The 20,706-nt window shown below is 40.4% G+C and overlaps 1 protein-coding gene across 1 annotated transcript; it reads left to right on the top strand.

Moving 5' to 3' along the window:
• Window positions 1-340: 340 nt before the first annotated feature.
• On the top strand, window positions 341-16,215 carry SNN (stannin). The gene is made up of 2 exons (XM_044089418.1): window positions 341-517; window positions 13,669-16,215. Exon 2 carries the CDS (start codon window positions 13,751-13,753, stop codon window positions 14,012-14,014), a length of 264 nt encoding a protein of 87 aa, XP_043945353.1. The 5' UTR covers window positions 341-517; window positions 13,669-13,750; the 3' UTR covers window positions 14,015-16,215.
• The last annotated feature ends 4,491 nt before the right edge of the window (window positions 16,216-20,706 follow it).

Here is a 20,706-nt window from a genome sequence, read left to right as displayed (position 1 = left end):
GGACCAAAAATATTGAAAGAATTTGTTTTCGATAAGTCGCAATCTACAAAACAACACACACCCTTCTCATTTTGACCTACATATGTCAAAACAGATTACGCCCCTGCCTTTAGAAACACTTACTCCACTCTTAGCTGAACTTTCACTGCTTCTTTCTCTAGCTATTGGGCTGTCAATCAGCTGAAGATAAATTACGTTCTTTGCTCTCGCTCAACGTCGCTGTTGCTAATGCTGCACTCGTCATCGATTGGCTGTTACACTTGTTTCGTCACTTCCGAAGAACAGTCTACATATATAACCCTCTCCTTCGCTGTTATTTTAATAAACCGCAGAGGCGGTGTGAGAGTTCGGTTGTATAATTACTATGGATGGATGTACGTACTGCTTTTACTTAACGGGTATCAAGGTTATGTTGAGCTCGCTGATGTCTGCCACCCTGAGCTGCATGTTACTACAATTGCACAGTGCACGCACTTGAGGTTTTATCTGGTCCTGTCGCTGCGCAATAAATACCAGGGTAAGCCGTTCAGATCCACATGCAGTTCGTTTTTGAGAGCCAGTCTTAATCTCTTTTGTTTGCAGAGATCACTTACGTTCGAGGACAGCGGGTTGTGCTTGGGATTCGGACTTGTGTTTTAGTGGCCCTTCCCCTTTGAAGAAGTAGGGGGTTGGTCACTGCAATTGCGAACATAAAGGGATTTGGGAATGCGGATGAAGATCGGTTATTTTGTGGTGGACACTGTAGGCTGTAAAGGACAACCGACCCTCCCATTTTCTGCACTCCTTTTAGGATAACTGATCTTGGACCGGTAGTGTTCGACGCTATAAGCAGCCTACGGATGATTGGTGCTTGGTGGAGGGCATACCGGTTCCCCAGTGTGGATAATCACCACCGCCCATTTAAATATTGCCACGATATTCTCATGCAGGTGGTATTCTGTTTCTGCATAGCCCTACAATAGTAGTGGCAGCAGGGCATGAGCTAGTATCAGTCGCTTGCTGTGGCCTGATGGCTTATTAAAAACATCGTTTTTTTTAGAGGCTTTACGTACATATTTTCCCCATTTGCACCCAAGTTTTACTTGCGGGTGTCCCCGCACACACTTCCTGGGATAGATGAGCAATTACGTTGCATAACAGCCGAAATGAAAGACGAAAGGGGATGGGGGCAACTATATAGAGAGAGGGCTTAGTCTTCCTCTCCACTGTCCCGAATTTTAGTTCAGCATTTCCCCTATTCCTTCTAAAATTGAATACTTGTGAGGTAAAGGATTGCAGACAGTAAATACAGCTGCTCAAAACTGCAGAGGTTTACTTAAGAACCTTAAAGCACTATTTTGTATGAACTTTTTAATTTAGTGGTACCATTAAAGTGCCCTCATACTTGGCCTTTTCTGCCATTTGTTTATGGTTTACTTTTTTATTCATAGGTTGGTAGGTAAAAGGATTAGAGCTATGCTGAGATTTAGTTTGGAGTTTTGGAATTATTTAAGCTTTTTCTGAAATGAAGATGGGTCATGTTTGCCATTTTTCTTGCCACTGGGTAAAAAAGTTGTGTGCACCTAGTGTTGCAACCGCGTTGACATTAAGGTGTGCCAATTTGGAAAGTGACGATCGACGAGATCTCAAGTAAATTATGTGAAGTGTTGATCAGGCCTAATATAGGTGTAGAAATGATACCCTGGTAGAGTGCTGCTTTTATTTGGGATACACGGAAAATCGTTCTAAAATGGCAACGTGCCCTGCTAAATTCCGTAAACGGGACTGCTGTTTAATTCTTAGCTCTGTAAATTGAGCCCATTTAAAGAAACATAGGTGTAGACAGGTCGTTACAAAGTTAATATGTAAATTGATACAAGGGTACTTGCATGCGGATAAGCATGCCGGCACATTGATGGAGCAGTTTTGTATGAAAAGGAGCAGAGAAATTGCACAAGGCAATTTCATTACAAAGGGATTAAATAATGGTTCGATTTTGTTGCAGTAATTGTATTTACTAAGTGTCGTTTTCACTTGAAGTTTTGTGATGGAAATTTAAGTTTGCAACTTAGTTAATGGGGTAAGAGGCCTCATGAACCACACCACTCAACTGTCCAGATTTTTGCCTTTCTGTTTTGCGCTCCTCATAACATTTATAGATTTCTGGCAAATCATTGAGGATTGAAGCCCTAAATGATAGACATGTGAGTTTCAGACTTCATGTCCTTTATAAAAATGCATGCTAACACAAATCCTCTTTTGGAATTTTTCTAAGTTTGAGGGCAGTATTTAAAATCTATTCCCATTTTTGGGCCTTAATCACCCTATTTTAAGTTTTGTCTGTACTTGCAGTAAAGTTGAGAGGTATGATGGACCCTCTTCAGTCATGACTTGAGCAGTTAGTAACTAATAGTGTGACATTCATAATGTTTGCAACTCTGAGTGCAAGAGGAGACATTAAAATGCAGGTGTAAAACGTTTAAAGATGTAATGTACAATATGTAGTTACTGCAGGTTATGCAAACATTAAGAGAAGGTTTGCATAGTGTATGCAAATTTACTCAACACTTGCAAGCTAGTTAAGATTTTTGAGGTTCAATAAATTAAGTTGCTGGTTTAAGATTTTAAGTGCAAGTAGAAATGGTGCTTGAACTTGGTCCCTCTTTTTAAAATTAGAGAGACTGTTATTAAGTTGCTGGCTTAAGAATTAAGTGCAAATAGAAATGATAGTGCTTGAACTTGGTCCCTAAAGTACAGGAACTCTGTCATTTTAGTTTAATTACTAAGTGCATGCAACAAGGATTTCAGTAGTTGCAAAGTAAACAATTTGCACAGCAAATTTTATACGCAGCTGCGGTTCAACATTTTTAAGTTTAATGATGTGTAGCAAACAAAATACACTGAGGCAGTCCAGAATGGAAACTTTATGTAATAGTTTGCACCTTTTGACTGCCAAGAACAGGACATTTTTAAAGGAAATATTTTACAAAACAAACCATATTCAGGAAAGGAATGAGCTTCACTTTTTTTTCAAAATAAAAACTGTTTAGTAGTAAAGTGATTTCCTATAATTAGATGTTTCACATGTAACATTTTATTCAGCTATTAAAAGAAATCTAGACGGTAAATTGTTCCTGTGGCAACTGCTGTTTTCATGGTTTTTGTTTTTGCACGAGACAGCTGCCCAAATACAGACTGTCCTGTGCAAAGTGTGACAGGTGGTGACTTTAAATTCTGTAATACATTTCAAGTATTTTTAGAGCACTTTGGTGGGAATGGGTTATTTGGCTGTCTGGTTACAGCATTTGGTGAATGTTGTGATAAGAGTATGGACTATTGCATTGGTGAGTTGCTGTTTGTAATCCGAGATACATTGCTAACAATGAAGTTACTCCTAACTGTTAGCTCATCAGTTACTGTTAAAAGCTGTATTAAAAGTGTTAAAAGCTGTATTAAAAGTATTAAACAAGTGTCTGGCTTGATAAGTAATAGAACATATGAAAATGCTAATACAAAAAGGCTTACTATTGTAACTATCCCTTATAGTTGTCCCTCTCATGCCCTTGTTTAATTTCTTCCTTGCTCTCCCCTTTTGCAGCTTTTAGTTTCACTGATTTAGTGTTGCTGTTTAATTTGTCTATTGAAATCAATTGTGGTGTAATTAAACAATTGTCTCAGTTCTGGCAAATGAGAGCTGCCATCAGCATGTTAGTAACTGTTCACCTTTGGATTAAAGGCTACGTATAACCTTAATTCACTGTGAACAGGGCAAGTAAAGTGGTCACCTCAGATTTTTTTTTTTCAGTTGCAACCTGACCAAAAACTTTAAGGGTAAATGCAGTATGTATGGATACTTTTTAGCCGGCGTGTTTAGGTGGGAAGGGTAACATTGAACCCTGCACCCAGGAAATGACTTAAGATCTTGGTAATTTTTTGCCACTTTTCTCAAAGTTGCAAATACTTTTGTTCAGAAATGTAGTGGCCACTCTTCAACCGGCACATGCTGTAGAAGTATGTTCTGCAACATGAAAATTGAAGGAGAATTTTAATACAAAAATACTCCCCATAATGAGATGCTGCTCTGTTAGTTTCCAGAGTTGTCTGAATGTAAAATTCTCATTTTCACTGTTTAATATGTAATACCTGTAATCAGTTAACCTGCTGTGATATGTTTTTTTTTTGGTTGAAATATTCCACTGTGTAAAGTTTTTCATCTAACTTTTGTACTTCGTGTTGTATATTTTCTCCACGGGCCTCCACTGAAGAGCCTCTGCCCAGACTATCCCAGTCAAGAAATGCAAAATAAAATTAAGACTAAAGCTATCAAGTTGTATGCTGTGTGAAAGGTGTTCTGTGGCTCCACCGTTTCAACCTGATATGACTGTTTCAAGTAATACTGATTTGTTAAGCAGGTAGGCCCACTGGGCATGCAAACCCTTTTCAGGAGCGGCAGTGCCTGGTTAAGTGACTTGCACAAGGTCGCACAGCAGGCATATAAGGGCTGATGGAATCAAATCCTTTTTTTATAGTCATTCCTTCACAAGAAGTTTTTTTTTGTCTTGTATCTCCTGAACTCAACAAAACATTTGGGATATGTTCTAGCTCATGAATTTCTCACTGGAATACAAGGTGCTTTGGTTTCTGATTGCATTATTATCACTTCAGTATATTTTGCTACTTGAATAAAAACAAGAAAGGCATTACAAGGTGTGGAACCTCCTTTTTGCCAAAGAGGTGTAATGTCTTTTAATTGAATACATTTGAAAAATACATAGCAGGGCACACTACTCTGCTAAATAAACAAGCATGAAATCTTTTGGGTGCTAATACATTATGACCCATTGGTAGCTGATATATGAAAAGCTGCTTATTTTAAAAACCTTGGTTCCATGTGTGAATTTTCATTCTAAAAGCAGTGTCACAACTGAAGAGAATCATGATGGTTTATAGTTCATAGGTAGGTACTAGGCTATCGGCCCAAGGGCCTAACAAGGTTCCTTGGCTTACGCCACCCAAAAAAGTTAATTTCCTGTGCCCCTGTCGAGCAGTGCCACAAGTGATCCCTGGGGTGTATTTCCTATTTCCCATCCACTCATCAAGATTTTTCTTGAGTGCTAATGAGGAACTTCGCTTGACCTAGATGGGTATAGGTTCATAGGTAGTGACAGCTTCAGTATGGGGTGGAGGAGGAATGAATATTAGATTAACCATTCTCCATGAATACAGCCACATATTTTTGCCTTTTTCCACTGTGCAGTCTGCAATTTACTTGTGGGGAGCTCTGTTTGGCTTAAATGTATTCTCAACAAAACAAGTTTTGAAATGAACCCGACTATCACAAATTCCAGGTTAGTAGACAATGCACTCTTCAAAGTCTTCATCTTCATGATGCAGGTTCATGGAGGAAGTATATTACAGCAGTGGTCAACTTTTCGGCTCATACTTTAGGTCTGTTCCTCATAAATTTTATGGTTTTTCTGACAAATCACTGGAATTATCTGAGGAATGAAGTCACTAAATAGTGGCATATATTTGAGTTTCGGACTACAACTCTAGCAATGTTCTAAGTTTATAAAAGCAGTATTTAAAATATGTTCCCATTTTGGGGTCCTTGTTCCCCATTTTGTCAAGCTTTGTCCAGATTTCTTGCACTAAGAGGTTGATAGGTAAGGTAGTGGTGCAGAAGGTTGTTTTTGGGAAACAAAATAAAAATGCTGTTTTGGGATTGGCAGAGCATGACTCTTAAAAATCCCAATATTTATATTTAAGAACTAATGGCAACATTTGTCCTTGGGAGAAAATTACTAGGATTGTCAAACAGATGGGATTGGCAGAGCATGACTCTTAAAAATTCCAATATATTTAAGAACTAATAGCAACATTTGTCTTTGGGAGAAAATTACTAGTATTGATTGTCACAGATTTTTGTATTTTGTCATGCATCATTGGCATATGTGTCTATAAACTATCACCCTCCCCAAATACGTTGCTTTTTGCAGTGACCTGACTGAAACCTTTTAATAACACTACATTGTGACAATGCTGTGGTAAGGGTAACTGAGTACTATGCTGACAATGTTAGGGCTACATTTTCAAGTGTCTCTAGCTGTTTTTATCAAAGCTAAACTGAGTCTCTCCAAGTACATTTCAGGGACTAGGCTGTGGTGACCCAGTACTGTATGCACAGTGCAAGTGGTGGTCCTTTAGCTAAACCTTGACAAAGTAAGAGATACCTGGGGCACTTTGTCCTTTAATTTTTGTGCTCAAGTGGAAACAATAGGAGAAAAAAAATTGCCCTTTTTATTTAAATGCTGCAAGTAAGTCAAAAGCAATGGTGTTAAGATGGATTTTATACATTTGCTGCCCAGAAATGTTTACTAAAGGTGATCACATACCCAGGTCACTGATTTTTTTGTGGGGAGGATGCTAAGCATCGAATGATTTGAGATTATAGAACTTTTTTCACATTATCCTCAGTTTTTTATTGCACTGGCAAAGGTACCTCCAGGGCATATCCCAGGCCCTCATGCCTTTAATCATTTACTGCTGAGCAAACTGATTAACCAATTTTGTACTAGGTGTTGAACTGCCTTGCTGACAGCTTTGGTGTAAAATTTCAGAATTGCCCATTTGGTTCCCTTCAAAAATGCTAGCACTGCTGAATGTTCTGATTAAGTGCAGTTAATAGTTTTAATAGCATTTAAGGTGGTATATGCAGCTTGCAATCGTCAGTATTGTTGGAGGTTGCCTTTTTCAAACCACTCCTGTTTGCTGGTATCTTGTGTTAAGTGGTGTACTGCCATGCCTTCAGAGAATTGTCCCTTAGGTCTCACTGTAGCTTTATTCCACTTTTAACAGAATGTTCAGGCGGCACTTTGTGACCAAATGAATCCCATCCTGCTTTCTCCCATTCCATATATTCATGCAGTTCTTTGGGTTTTACTTGTTGTATCATGCCTTGGACCACAGTTCCGTCCCTTCTTGGTGGTCATGGATACCTGTCTTCCCTCACCATCTTTCCTACAGCATCCTTGAAACTGCTGCAGTTAACTGCTTCATTTCTGTCCTACAGTTTTCACTGAGTCGGTCTTCAGTTCAGTCCTATAGGTTTACTTAGTGTTCCTTGCATTAATCTATATACAATTACTACCACACCATCTCTGTTCTGTTTGCAGTTTGCTATTTTGTGATGTCCCAGGACCTTGATTGTTTGGGTGATGCGTGTTCATTTGTTTTGGTTACTGCTCGCTGAATTTACTTTGGTACATTTTTATAGATTTCATTGTTTCTTGTATGCAATAGACCTTGAATGTAGTTTTTCACATCTTAGTGGGTTGCTTGTTTGATTTGTCTAAAATTGGACAGTATTTGGAAACTATACTTAACTAGCTGAAATCATTGAAATACATTTAAGTTTTAAAGTCCTTTTTAGAACATCAGTCTGCCTTGATGCGATTCATTTCTGCTGTACTTTGAATTTCCTCTCCAGCAGTCCATTTGTATCTGATGTTTCCAGGCATGTATAGAGAACAAATTAAGTACATTTTGGCTTACGAATGTAATATTCCTCGTTTTGGGCTAAATGTTTTCTGAATTTAAATCCCCTTCTATGGATTTCTGTAATGACAACAGTATATTCAGGGTGAGTACCACTGTGGTACAAGTAAACAGCATATGACTTGAGGAAAGCTGGATATTTTTGTTTTAGCAACATTTTGTAAAAAAAATACTGAGTTGCTCTTTGGGTGCAACCATATACTGTTGTAAGACTGCACACGTGTTAAGAGTTCGGCTTTTGATCGTAGTGCTGCAGTTGCCTTGCTTCAGTTAATTTCAGAAAAGTTGATAATGTAAACATCTGTGCATTGTTTAATGCTGCCTATACTGCTCCAGATTTTAAAAGGCTGAAACTGCTTAAGTTGCCTTTTTGAAAACTCCTAACTGATGTATTGGCTGATGGTGTGCTAATCATTTGTGTTTGCCCTTAAACTGGCAGTATTTCTGTATGTTGCTTACCTGCTTAACCCGGTTTCAAACTGGATGTTCTACTAATTTTTTTAGAGTGAAGTAGGTAGTTCTGATAAACCCATTTCAGGTACTAATATGGTGTGCAAAGACTGCAAACTTGGTTACTGGCAGGAAATGGGGATGCTTAACTTGTGTGGGAGTCATGGTGTTAAGAGGAATAAAGTGCATAGTGACTAAGTGAGACTTGGGTGCAGTTCCCCTTGGATATCTATAGTAGATGTTCCCTAGTGTAGGAGGCAGTGTATTGTGATGCTGTGCTTAGAACAAGGAGCTCCCATAGCTATGTATTAGCCAAAAGCAGCCTGCTCTCAGGCAGTGGCATAGATTCCCCTGTTTACCCAAGGTGGTGGCCAGTAACCTCTCATCACAACATTTCTGGTAAATTAACTTATCTATAGACCCTTTTCACCCATGACCAGGGCCTGAAACATGGCAGTATAAAGGGCTATAAGTGTAAAGCTACTTGGTTACCAAGATGAAAATAAGGCCGTTGCATGCATAGGTGTAGAAGTACTATAGAGTGGAATATAGCCGCACTCCCTTAGTTGTATGTGCTAATGGTATCCATGCTTTTAAAACCAACCCTACATATTGGGATACTAAATGCCATTTTTCTAACAGTACCAGCATCATGACTTTAAACATACCAGTTACTAGGAATACCAACACATCTATTGCCTTAATCCTTTACCTGAGCATGGAAACGCTTGTACACACTCAAGGCCAATGCCAAAACATTTGTTGCAAACCTGTTTCTGCATTACTACTCTTCCCACTTAACCTGATAATGGACATTGTATGTTTTTGACTATTCCTGTACTCTACAAGGGTGCATTTGGCCACTTCTAACACTGGAAAATCCTTTGATCAGATATATGGAACCCATTGGTGTGATCTCCCCAGTTGTGGTATGGTGCATGCTTAGTGTTGAGTTCACCGTAGTGTAACTGATGTCTATATTATATTTAACAATCTGTGGAAAACTAGGACTGAAACTTGGACTCATCCCAAGTTGGTTAAAATGTGTTCGTCTGCCTGAGTTGATGGTAAATTGGTCACTTCATTCTTTAAAAACTTGGCCATGATCTATGCCCTCTGTGCCACAGTGCACTTCAGCAATCCTACTGAAATGTGTTCTTTTCGAACATTAAGAATTGCCCCCTGTGCATCTTAGGAAAGCTCTGGGGATTTTTGACTTTTGGCTGAACTGCCCAGTAATCTAGCAATTCATTCTGATCTGCTTCCTCTTTGGTTGTAGAACTACTACACTTAACTGCAAACAGTTTGCCACAACCAAGAGTGATTCGAGTGCAAATTAAGAGACTGTCAGCATGTACTACAGGATCATAGTAAATACATTGCAAATGAGTCACAAGATCATTTACTCTTCGCCAGGTCCCACCCTTATGTTGGGCCCACATTTCAGTAAGAGCAAAGCAGGTGAGAACAAGAGTACATTCACAGGTAGCAATCGGGACTTGAATGATACTGTTTCCCTTTTAACCCTCAAGGTAAGCATGTTCATTTGTGGGTAAGCATGGGGCAGTTGCTGTCCAGTGTGTTATGTGCTGGTGAACATTTAAGGTCTGGTATAGTGGAATGGTGATTTGCAAAAATGGAGGATAAGATCCTTAATGGTGTGGAACATAAGGCATAGATCACCTGCAAGAGCCTATAGGAAATGGAGTAAACTTTATGCCAACAGTCTTGCTTGGGAAACTCTGGGCACTTCCAGCCATGTCTAAAGGTACATCCTGAAGGGGTGTTGTACTCTGCATACAGAGTGATAACTTTTGACCTGGATGGATGTGTCTTTGTCGTGCTAAAGCGTTCTCATGACCGAAAAAGGGAATTGACTGGTTTCAAGATATCCGACTTTTGTAGTGTATTGCCTGTATTGTACACTGAGGGATAATTGTTTACCAAATGTGCCAGTGCCTCTTTCACATTTAGTCCTTTCTCAGTATAAGGATTCCTGCCATAGTGGAATATCCAAGGGAGATTTGATGGTAATGCCCAGTTGCAGTCATCTGTAAATAGTTAACCAAAAGTCCTGATTTACTGAGTTTCTCAGAAGTAGGTGGGGTCTCAATGTTTACAGTTTAAATACTTTGACTGTAAACGGATACAAACTGTAAGAGGGCCAGATTTTGAAGTTGAATGCAGTGAAAACTTGTAGTACAAGCTTTGTTTTTACTTGTTGAGCTTCACTGGGAATGGAGTAAATTTGGCCTGAATTGGCCTCGAGATGCATTACCTTTTGTAGCAATGCTATGTCCACAGAATACAATGAAAATTGTATGCAGCCCCATTTTTAGCTACACTGTAGACAAATATAGTAATGATATAAGGACATAATTGCAAACTACTAGTGCAGCCCAAAGAACATATTTGGGGCAGCTGTTCAGCAAACTAGGTAATTCAAGTTTGCTGTGTACCACTGTGACATGCTGTCATTTCAGGGGGCCCTGCAGGTCAACACTGTTTGTATTTGCTGGTAGGACTTGGGCTGCCAAGTTCATCTAGACCTGGTGATGAAGCACAGCTACACAGTAACAATGTATGCTGATGCAAAAGCTTTGAATTAAAGTATTGTCCCTGAATTTATGGCTTTTTCCCCTTCTTGTTTGCTTCATCCTTGAGCAAAGAAGTTAAATAGTAAGGAGCAAAACGTGCATCTGTAGTCATTGTAATGGTATAGCTCTCAGATGCCCATGACTTAATGTTGTATTTGTAATTTCCATTGCCAAATTTCAGTCTTTCCCTTGTAAACTGCTTAGTTTGCGGTTGACTGCTGAATGGGTTAGATTTATTGTTTTTTACATTCCAATAAACAGAGGATGTACATTTCAAATGGTACTATAGCTCATTCTGTTCATTTTATTTAGTGGTCAAGAGTGTGTGCTAGAGGTGGACACCCAATTCTTCATGAGGACTAATTTTGAAACCTGCAGAACAGGGGAAGTTAATGAAGAGGCATTGTTTTTCTCCCAAACTACCGGGTTGCACTTGGAGCACAGTGATCTGTCTTCTAAAGCCTTTAATCTGCAGCAGTATCCATGAATGTTTGGCATGCACATGAAAGTTTTGTGCAACTAAATACTTTGCATATGTACAGTAAGTTTCTAGACTTGTCTGCAATGCAGGTGGTCTACACTTTAGTGTGCACATCTGTTGTCTGTTTTTATCCTTTTCAATAAAATGTGAAAACTGCTGTAATGTGATAAACAAGAATACATCATATTTGGCCTAAACATGTTTTTCCATCAAAAGTGAACTTGAAGCCCTTTAAAATGCACAATAACCTAAAGGGGTCCCAGTCTGAGCCCTTTCCAGCAGCAGGAAAACCACAATAGTTCTGTTTCACAAACCCTAGGTGAGCAGTAGAATGAAGCTTAAGCAAGTAATTTTTACCTCTAATGCCGCATCATTGTTATGCAGCCCTTGCAGATTTAAACTGTAATCCTGAATGTGGAGTAGACAAACTGCTAAACTTGATACTTTGGAAGCTGGTATAAAGTATGTTCACTTTTTTGTGTTCTATCCACAAAACTGCCGTATCCCAGTAACCTGAATCTTTACAGAGCGTACAGGTGTCCCTGTATGGTACCATCCTAATATTGAGTCTTTCCCTTTCAGGTTTATCCCCATACTCACCAAGGTGATCTGCTTGCTGTTGCATGTTAGTCCTGTCCTTCACCAGGGCTGTAGGTAAACAATCCCTTCCCCTCCTTGGACTAGGCAGGTCACCATTTAAGCTGTTCAAAGTCTCATCCCAGCTGCTGGATGGCTGCATTAGTCACTTCTGTTATATGGAACTGTGAATCTTGGGTTACAGTCCGGGCTGCATCCCACTGCACCACAGAGCGTGAACTTTTTGGTATTTGATTTGCTTTAAATTTGCATAAATGTATTTTGGCTTTACATGTGTATTCAGTTGGTCGCAAGGCTGGCAAAGTGACCAAGGTGAAATGGTCAGCAAGGATACTTCACAATGCCTGGCTCGCCAATTGAGGTCCCAAAGATGTATATACTGTATCATATGGGTAAATTGGTGGTCCTCTAAATTGCCTAGAGGTGTGCATCCTATCAGGATTCATTTCTTAGCCTGCCTGGGTAGGGTCCAACTCCTATGACCCTCCACTGGATAAAGTAGTTGGAAAATAAGTAGTCCGTTTCTAAGGTTGTGTTATGATAGTGTTCATAGCTTATCATTTTTACAAACTTGTTCATGTTCCTAGCTGTATACAAAATAAAGGCTAATTTTTTTTGGTAAATTACATCCTTTTCAAAATTCTTAGGATAATGAAAAGGGGACGTTTGACAGAGCAGTGGTAACTAGCTATGACTGTATTGGTGAGATTACATCTAGTACAGGAACATCCTTCAGACTTGAAAGCACCAGCTGAAGTAGTGCACATTTAATTTTGCCAAAATATCAGTAACACTTTTGCTTTGACTTATTGAATCTGTTAAGTTGTGTTAAGGGGAAAGCATAATGGTTAGTCATTCAATTTTTCTAACTCTTCCTTTCTCTCCAGAGTCAGCAGAGCATATCCTGTCACTTGGTGTAAAGCAGAGAATCTGTCAGGGCACATCCTGGTACATAGCTGGTAAAAGGCAGAGAATTGTAAAGAATATACTGTAGGTAGCGGGTGTAAGGCGGAAATTCTGTCCCACTTCAGGACAACATGTACACATATGGGCAGTTGAGTTCAGTATGATTGCAATGGTCACACAGCAAAACCCGCCTGACACTGGGAATACATGCAGACTCTGTACAACAGGTAACTTCAGTATGCTTGGGTCTGAGTTGAAAGCAAATCTGTTCCACCGCTTATGCTGCCTGTAATGGCTACTATGCATTTAAAATGTACATGACATGGTATTTGCAGAACTTTCAGGCACTGCTACACTGAATCATTTCACAAATGGAACTAGGAAATACTGGTAAATGTTGAGAATCTACTTTGCTTGCATATGGGCTGTAAATGAGTGATTACCTTTTACCGGAGTTATAAAATTAATAGCAGGATTATTTCTAGCACATGTACTATGACTGGCTGTAACTACCAAACTTGACTTTTGTATTGCTAGTGCTCTAATCAGGGTGTTGAATGACATGAATTCATTACTCAATATGAAAGTCGTCTGTGCAAATACAAAGCACTCAAATGTCAAAACAATTCCTACATTGAAATTTACATGCATCTGTGAATCTTCCTACTTTTGCCACTTCTCCTTAGGTGACCAGTTGTACTGTGAACAAGTCAGCATCAAAGATGTGGGATCCGTCAGGTAGTTGTACTAAGTGACACCAAGAATCCTGCTGTGGGTTTGGAGTGAAGGGTCCTTTTTGTGCTGTTAGATGGAAATCGTAACATGCCTGTTTGCCGACCATATGTTTGGTCCTTTGACATGACTGCATAGGTTCTGGTATGGCATGGCATGTATTTGGTAAAGTAGCTTAACAGAACAGTTTGAATGTAGATAGACTTGCTTTTGGCTGATTTACTACTCTTTCTGCACTGCTGTTTAAACTGACATTCTCTATACAGTAGTCTGACATTGTCTCATAAGATACTGTGATTGTAATGCAATTTTAAATATAAGCTTGTATATGATCCCTGTACAATTAATTTTTTTTTTTTTTATTTGTAGAGAAAAGCTATCCTGGAACAGAACTGCACCAACTTGAACTGCAAATTTCTGTGATCGCTGAGCCTTTGACACTGATCTTAACATGTCCATTATGGACCATAGCCCCACCACTGGTGTGGTCACAGTAATCGTCATCCTTATTGCCATAGCAGCTCTTGGTGCCTTGATACTAGGCTGCTGGTGCTATCTGCGCTTGCAGCGGATAAGTCAGTCAGAAGATGAGGAGAGCATAGTGGGCGAAGGTGAAACCAAAGAACCCTTCTTGCTGGTGCAGTATTCTGCAAAAGGCCCCAGGGTGGAGCGAAAAACTAAGCTGACTACTAATGGTACTGAAGTCCACAGCTAACTTTCAGTGCATCACCTGCACCACAGATCTGCTTTTGGACTAAATCAGCATTCCTACTGTGAATAAAATTAACAAAAACAGCTGCACTTTCCTTCTCTTCCTCTAGGAAGTCTGTTTTCTAGAAGTGAATGGCATATTGGCAGAGAGCAGACCCTTCGCCTAGAGGTTTCCAACTGTGGTAATGCCTGTTGTACCACTGCTTGCACTGTGAAGAAATGCATAAAGGGTGCAGCAGTCATTCTTTCAGTGACTTGGTTCTACTTGAAATACTGAGCTGAGCCTAACTAAATAGTAGCTACTGTAAAAATAGAACCGTGTTAACCTGTACTTGTAAATAGGCTGACTTGAGCATGTATTGCAGGAAACAGCAGCTTTAAAAAGGGAGTCCCGAATCTGTGAAGTTAATGTAAGCAACTTTGCACTTCAGAGCTTTGGAGCAATGAAACAGAATGGAGGATATTTCAGGGTTAAGCAACTACAAGGACAATTCCAGGACAATGTGATTCAGTTCTTTGTGACTTAATGCATGATGTCAAGCCCTTTGAGGCATTTGAGGTTACCACACATTTGACATGCCATGACATTTTTGATGTCTCTTGTTTTTGTGGCCTTGTTATTTCCTGATGGTTTCTGTCTCTGAAAGCTAATTTTTTTGTGAAAGTGGTAAGGTAGGGTTGCAGAGAAGTTGAATGAAGTAGCATTACTTGCATACATTGCTAGCTATGTGTAGGCTTTGTAAATTAACAAGTTCTGCTAGGATGCTGCCAGGTCTTAGTAGTTTAAGCCAGCCCTTTGAACCTATGATGGATAATGTATTTTTTACTTTTTTTGAGTACAAAAAGTAAAAAAAACTAGTCCGGAAGGTCTCCAAGGGCGTTTAATTTGGTGGTTGAGCAGTTCTTAAAGGCATGTTAAGATTGCTTTTTATTTCAACCCAATGAACTGGAATTGGTATATTTTTAGTATTTGGCTTTTTGGTAACAACTGTTTACAGATGTTGAATAATTGTCACTACATTTTACTTTCTAGTTTAACTGTGTGTGAACATCTTCCCTCTAGTTTGTGTTCCACAAGTATGATCAGGTAGTAGGGTCTGGATGGTACCTAAGCAACAGACTTTAATCAGACAACTTACGGGACAAGTAAACTGGACTTGATTTTTTTGATTAGCCCTATCAAATTAGCCCCCCCCCCCCGTATAAGACTACATCAGTATAAAAGCAATTTTTGCACTGTTGGGCTGCTGTATTCCCTCCCATATACTTTCCTCTTGTGAAATGCAGGCCTTTAGTAGATCAAGGTTTACAGCTATTTGATTCTTACTATTTTTTTTTTGGTCTCTTCTTTGAGGCACTAGGTCTCCATGCGCACACAGTGGAATTGATCTAACTGTTTAGAAATCGTTTCATATAACCTGATTTAAAACCAACGAAGTTTTAAGGTGATCTTAGCACAATGAGTATTATGTTGGCTCATTTTAATGTAACCGGCATGAAAAACTGCAGGTTAGAGTAGTGCTTCCTGCATAAAATGTTTTCACTGTAGAACACTTGTGCCAATGCTTTGAGTTGGCAGAGCCTTTAAGAACTCATTGTCCTTGTAATCCATGTTCACCTCACTGAGCCATCACCCTATAGCACCCATGAATGTTAAGGCTTGTTCCACAGTATTTTCAGGGACCTGATCAAGCTAATATGCTTGGAACACAGCATGCTTATACAACTGGCCAATTTTTACAAACTGTTTTCCTTGGTTTGTATGAATAGTAGCACCTTTTAATACCAAGCTTGTACATGGTGCATGTACTGTATGTGCAAAGCTAGCATGTTTGGCTTTGGCTTGGATTCTCTCTTGTACCAGTATTTCAAGCTTTAAGCGAAGTACACTGGTGTCACACTTTGCACACAACCCCCCTTCCAAAAAATCTCAGCTTTGAGTGAGCCTAACTTATTCTTAACGTGAGCCATAAGTGTTGCATATGGACAGAGCTGTAACTTTTATAAACTCTAAAGCCTTTACATTTTCTATCCAGGAAACAGCCTGAAATACGTACATTTGGGGGGAGAAACTAACATTTTGCCATTTCTTTTTAGCCAGCATAGTTCATTTTTTGTGCTTATTGAAGAAATGTCTTGATTCTGTGGAGGGAAAACTGTAATTGCAAAACTTAGTTTTTTAATAAACTGACATATTAAGTTTTACATTGTTGCATGGTTTATCAGTTTCAGAAGTGTGCCATCCATTTAATGTTTGCTGCATCACTCAAATATTGCACTGTTTAACATTTTAATGGGGAAGGGTGTCTTTATTCTGTGCATTTAATTTGGTTTCCTTACTGTGACGGATTTACCAATAAACTTGTGGTTTTTGTCAGGTGGTGGTCTTGGGTGTGTTTGGGTACTTGGTTTGCTTTTTAGCAAAGTCTGTAAGACCTAACTGGTACTTTTGTACATGACAATAGTGGGTAATGTTTGTTCTAAACTCTTGACAAGAGTAAAAATGTTGGGAACTGTCTTTTTTGTTCCTTTGCCTATCCATGTCTGCCTTATTAACCTATCCTGTAGCTTGTCCCAGCTTACCTTAAAGCATGACCCAGAGTTTCCCCTAAAGTAACTGTACTAAAGCTTCCCAGTGTCCTCTTTACAAAGGTCCCAGCTGCTAAAGAAACGTCTTTATTAAACCAGCACTTCCATCATTTTTGGATGCATCCGCTATCCTACCAATCTGCAAAGTGCATGTATACAGTGTCTTGTACTGCTCCAGGGGCAGCAAGGAACCAATCGTCCAGGTAGGGGGAAGACCTGGAAATACCTGTAGTCTCAGGTGAGCCACTGCCATCACTTTGAACTCCCTGGGGGCTGTGGCGAGACCAAAGGGGAGCACTCTGAACTGGCAATGACTGGGCCTCAGCCATAAGTGGAGAAACCTCGAACGCCTATCCATTTGAGTGTGGGTGGAACATCCAGGAGGTGTTTGGGTGGAAGAGGTGCTTAATTGAAAGTGATAATAGCCTCTGGATATGATTTGCAACACCCAGCGATAGTGTGTGATTGACTCCCAGGCTGTTGGGTGTACCCAGAAGTGCCTGAGCATCTTGGGTGTAACAGACTTTTGGAACCTCATCTTCTTTGCCCACCACGGATTCCTCATTGGGGGGGAGAAGTGGATCCCGACAGCAGACAGGCTTTCAGTCCTTCTCGCTCTGGACAAGTGTCACATACCGACTTTCCAGAGGGTGGAAGTCGTACAGGGCAGGTCTTGTGGCACCCTCAGTAGCACAAGAGAAACAGCGTAGAGTTGTTGGCAATGAATGTGAGGGTGGCCATGCGAGAAGAGAACCTTCTGGCTTCTGCAGTCATGGACCCTGGGTTAGGCCCAGTGGAATCCTAAGACAAGATTGTCAAGGGTCTCAATGGTATTGAGAGAACCCCTCTCCGCATCGAAGGCAGAAGGAGAGGAAACCATGTGAGAAGGGACTACAGATGGATCCACCACTCTCTGGATCAACAGCGGAACCTGAGCCGACCCTCCAGGTGCCAAGACTCCAACTGGAAGGCTCTGCTCTGGAAATAGAACTATTTTCCTTTTCAACATCATAGTTATGAAAAACAATCTTCACTGAACGTCTCAACAGTAGTAGTTGCATGTGAGGTCTCCTCCTCATTGCCTTGTAAAGTTTTCCCTTTCCGGGATGTTCTTTGACAGTAAAACAATTGCTAGCTGTGCAGCTTGAATGTATTCTCATTAAGACAGTTAAACACAAGGGTAATTAAGGGTGATGGGTATGACAACACCTTTATACATCTTGCTGTGAGCATTTTACTTTGTGGCCCCTTACTCCTCAACATGCAGAAATAACTCCAAAACCAATTTACCATTTCTTTGGTCTTTATTTTAAATGGCATAGTTCCCCAGTAAATGCCTACTTCCTATTTGGTAGCTGTACTGAAACATTTAGACACATCTGGCATAATTGTAATGGAAAGTTTAAAACTAATCATCCTTGGGTTTGTCCTGTTTGATTTTTAGTAGTACTTTGGAGAGCAGAGGGGGTAAGGCATAGAGTGATAGGTTTTTCCAGCTGAAGGACAGAGCATCCACTTTCTAGGCTTGTTTGTGGGGAGTTCTTGTGCAAAATTTGTCCAATTGGTAGTTCTGGGGACAGGCAAACGGGTCTATATCTGGGCTCCCCCATTTGCTTGTCAACATGTTTTGGTTCCAATTTCCACTCATGTGGGTCCATGAGATTTCTGCTTAGTATGTCTGCCAATGTATTTAATTTTCCTGGCAGGATTTGAGCTTGTAGATGCACTTGTAGCCCAAGGCTGTGTTCCACAATGCCATGGCTAGTCTGCAGAGGGGGGTAAGAATGTGTACCCCCTACTTGTTTATGTACCACATAACAGTGGTGGTGTCTCTTTACCATTAGTTGTCCTGGAAGAATGTGGCCCTTGAAGGCTGTTAGAGCATTCTGTACAGCTAACATTTCTTTTTGATATGCAGGTGCATTTGACTTGGGTCCCATTTGCCCTGAATGCACTTCCCTACCAGGTGAGCCCCCCATGCATAGTTTGATGCATCTGTTAATGTTTGGGCGGCAAGGGGTGGTGTGAAAGGTAGTCCCTTGTTTTGGTGGCAGGACTCTGCCCACCAAAGGAACTCTAGGCGTAGGCAAGGTATGATAGGAATCATTGTTTCTAGGTTTTGAGAATGTTGACACCATAGGCTTTTTAGATATTACTGTAGTTTCCTCATATGCAGTCTTGCATGAACCCCAAGGCTTGCAGTATTTGTCTTGCAGATAGGGTGTTTGTGGCCACGTGTTTGAAGTAGGTTGTCAAACAAATTTGCTTTTCTGGCGTGAGGTAAGCCATCTGGGAAGATGTATTCAAGCTTGCTCCCAGGAATATAATTTGTTGACAGGGTACCAGTTGTGATTTCTTTTCATTTATGGTGTACCCCGGACAAGTTAGAACCCTTTTTACAAAGGCCAGATTCAAAAGTATGTCCTGGCTTTCTGCATGAGTTAGACAATCATCCAGGTATGGGTATATTTGAATATTTCTTTGCCTACAAAATGCAATAACTGGAGCCTAGGCACTTTGTGCAGAGAACTGACAGTGCATGTAGCCTGCTTTGAAGCAAGGGTATCCTCTGCAAGATTACCTGATTGGGATGTGCAGTTATGCTTCTTTTAAATCTAGTGTTGCCAACCAGGCATCTTTGTCTAGCATAGGAAGTAATTGGTGATGAGTCAGCATCTTGAATTTTGGAATCTCCAAAAAGGTGTTTAGAGTAGACAGGTCCAGGATAGGATGCCACAAATTGTCTTCTGGGTACCAGGAAATGTAGGAAATGTCTCTAGTAGAAACTTGTCCCTTTCCTCTTCTGGTACCAGTTGAATAGCCCCCCCCCCGAGAGAAAGTACTTGTTTTTTGGGCCTCTGCCCACTGATTTTGGGGGGTAGGTCCAGCCACCCACTTGGTGTTGGCAACGTGTGGAAGGGAAATCTGTATCCTTGGGACACTATTTAAAATCCATTTGTCCTGGGTAATGAGTTCCCAATTCTTTGCACGAAGAGCAATCCCCCCCCCCCCCCAAAAGGGGCAGTCAGATAAGTGCTTGGAAATTTTTAAAGGAAGTCATTGAGACAGTTTACCATAGGGGGGAGTCTTTATTATTCCCAGACTTGGAAGTGGAGGCCTTCCACTGCTTAGATCTGTGAGTCCCCTGGGACTGAAACCTGGGGTTTTTGTTGCATCTGGGTTTGGCTTGAGAAGACCTGGAAGGGGCTGGAAAGGACCAATTCTTAGAGGGTCGGTACCTACTAAATCTAGGAGACTGTTAGATTTTTTTAGAAGTTCAGTTTGCATAGATTTAGCTTCATCTTCCATCTTTTTAAGAACTTCCTCAGCCTTGTTGCCAAACAGGTAGTCCTGATTTAGAGGAGCATCCAACAATTTAGCTTTAACATGATCGGACAAAGATTGCTCCTTAAGCCAAACATGCCTTCTGAGCACAGACCCAGTAACAGCAGCCCTGCAAGAGGTCTCTAATGAATCAAAACCACATTGCAAAGTGTTTTCCAACTTGTTCAGCAGAATGCATTATATCCTGTAATTCTTTATGAAATCCACATAATTTTCTGTTTAAGCAGTCCAATAACATGTTGCTGATATTTTAACATATGAAACTGGCAGTTTAAAGCCCTAATAGCCAAGGTTGCAGAAGTGTAAACCTTCTTACCCCATCTATCCAGCGCCCTGGAGCCCATCAGAAGGGGTAGGATTTTTAGTAGTAGAAGCCTTAATACCCTTGGGCCCCTGTGAAAGTCTCTGGATCTGCAATAGGATTTTTGAAAAGGAACTTGCGGGACTCTGGGACCCTGTAGTATCCGTCAAGTTTTCTGGGAGCACGAGGCAGGGAATCGGGGGCCAAACTAGATTCCGATAAAGCATCAACTTTTAGTAAAGGAATAGCTAAAGGCCTATGCTGAGGTAGCAGAAGGAAATCCCTAAGTCTCTTGAATCAGAAAAATCCTGGCTTTCCCAGTGGAAATGCTCCCTTGAGAGTGTAAGGTTTCCCCAAAAGAAAAATCCTCAGGAGGGGAAGCAGAGGGAATGGAGTCCTCCATCAGAATCCTCATAAGTAGGTAAGGACAAATCCAGGTCATCAGAATCAGAAAACAGAAT

Source organism: Protopterus annectens, chromosome 12.part0 (assembly GCF_019279795.1).
Source record: "Protopterus annectens isolate FY-2018-M chromosome 12.part0, PAN1.0, whole genome shotgun sequence".
Lineage (NCBI taxonomy): Eukaryota > Metazoa > Chordata > Ceratodontiformes > Protopteridae > Protopterus > Protopterus annectens.
The sequence above is the reverse complement of the archived record's forward strand: the minus strand, read 5'-3'. Positions and strand labels throughout refer to the sequence as shown.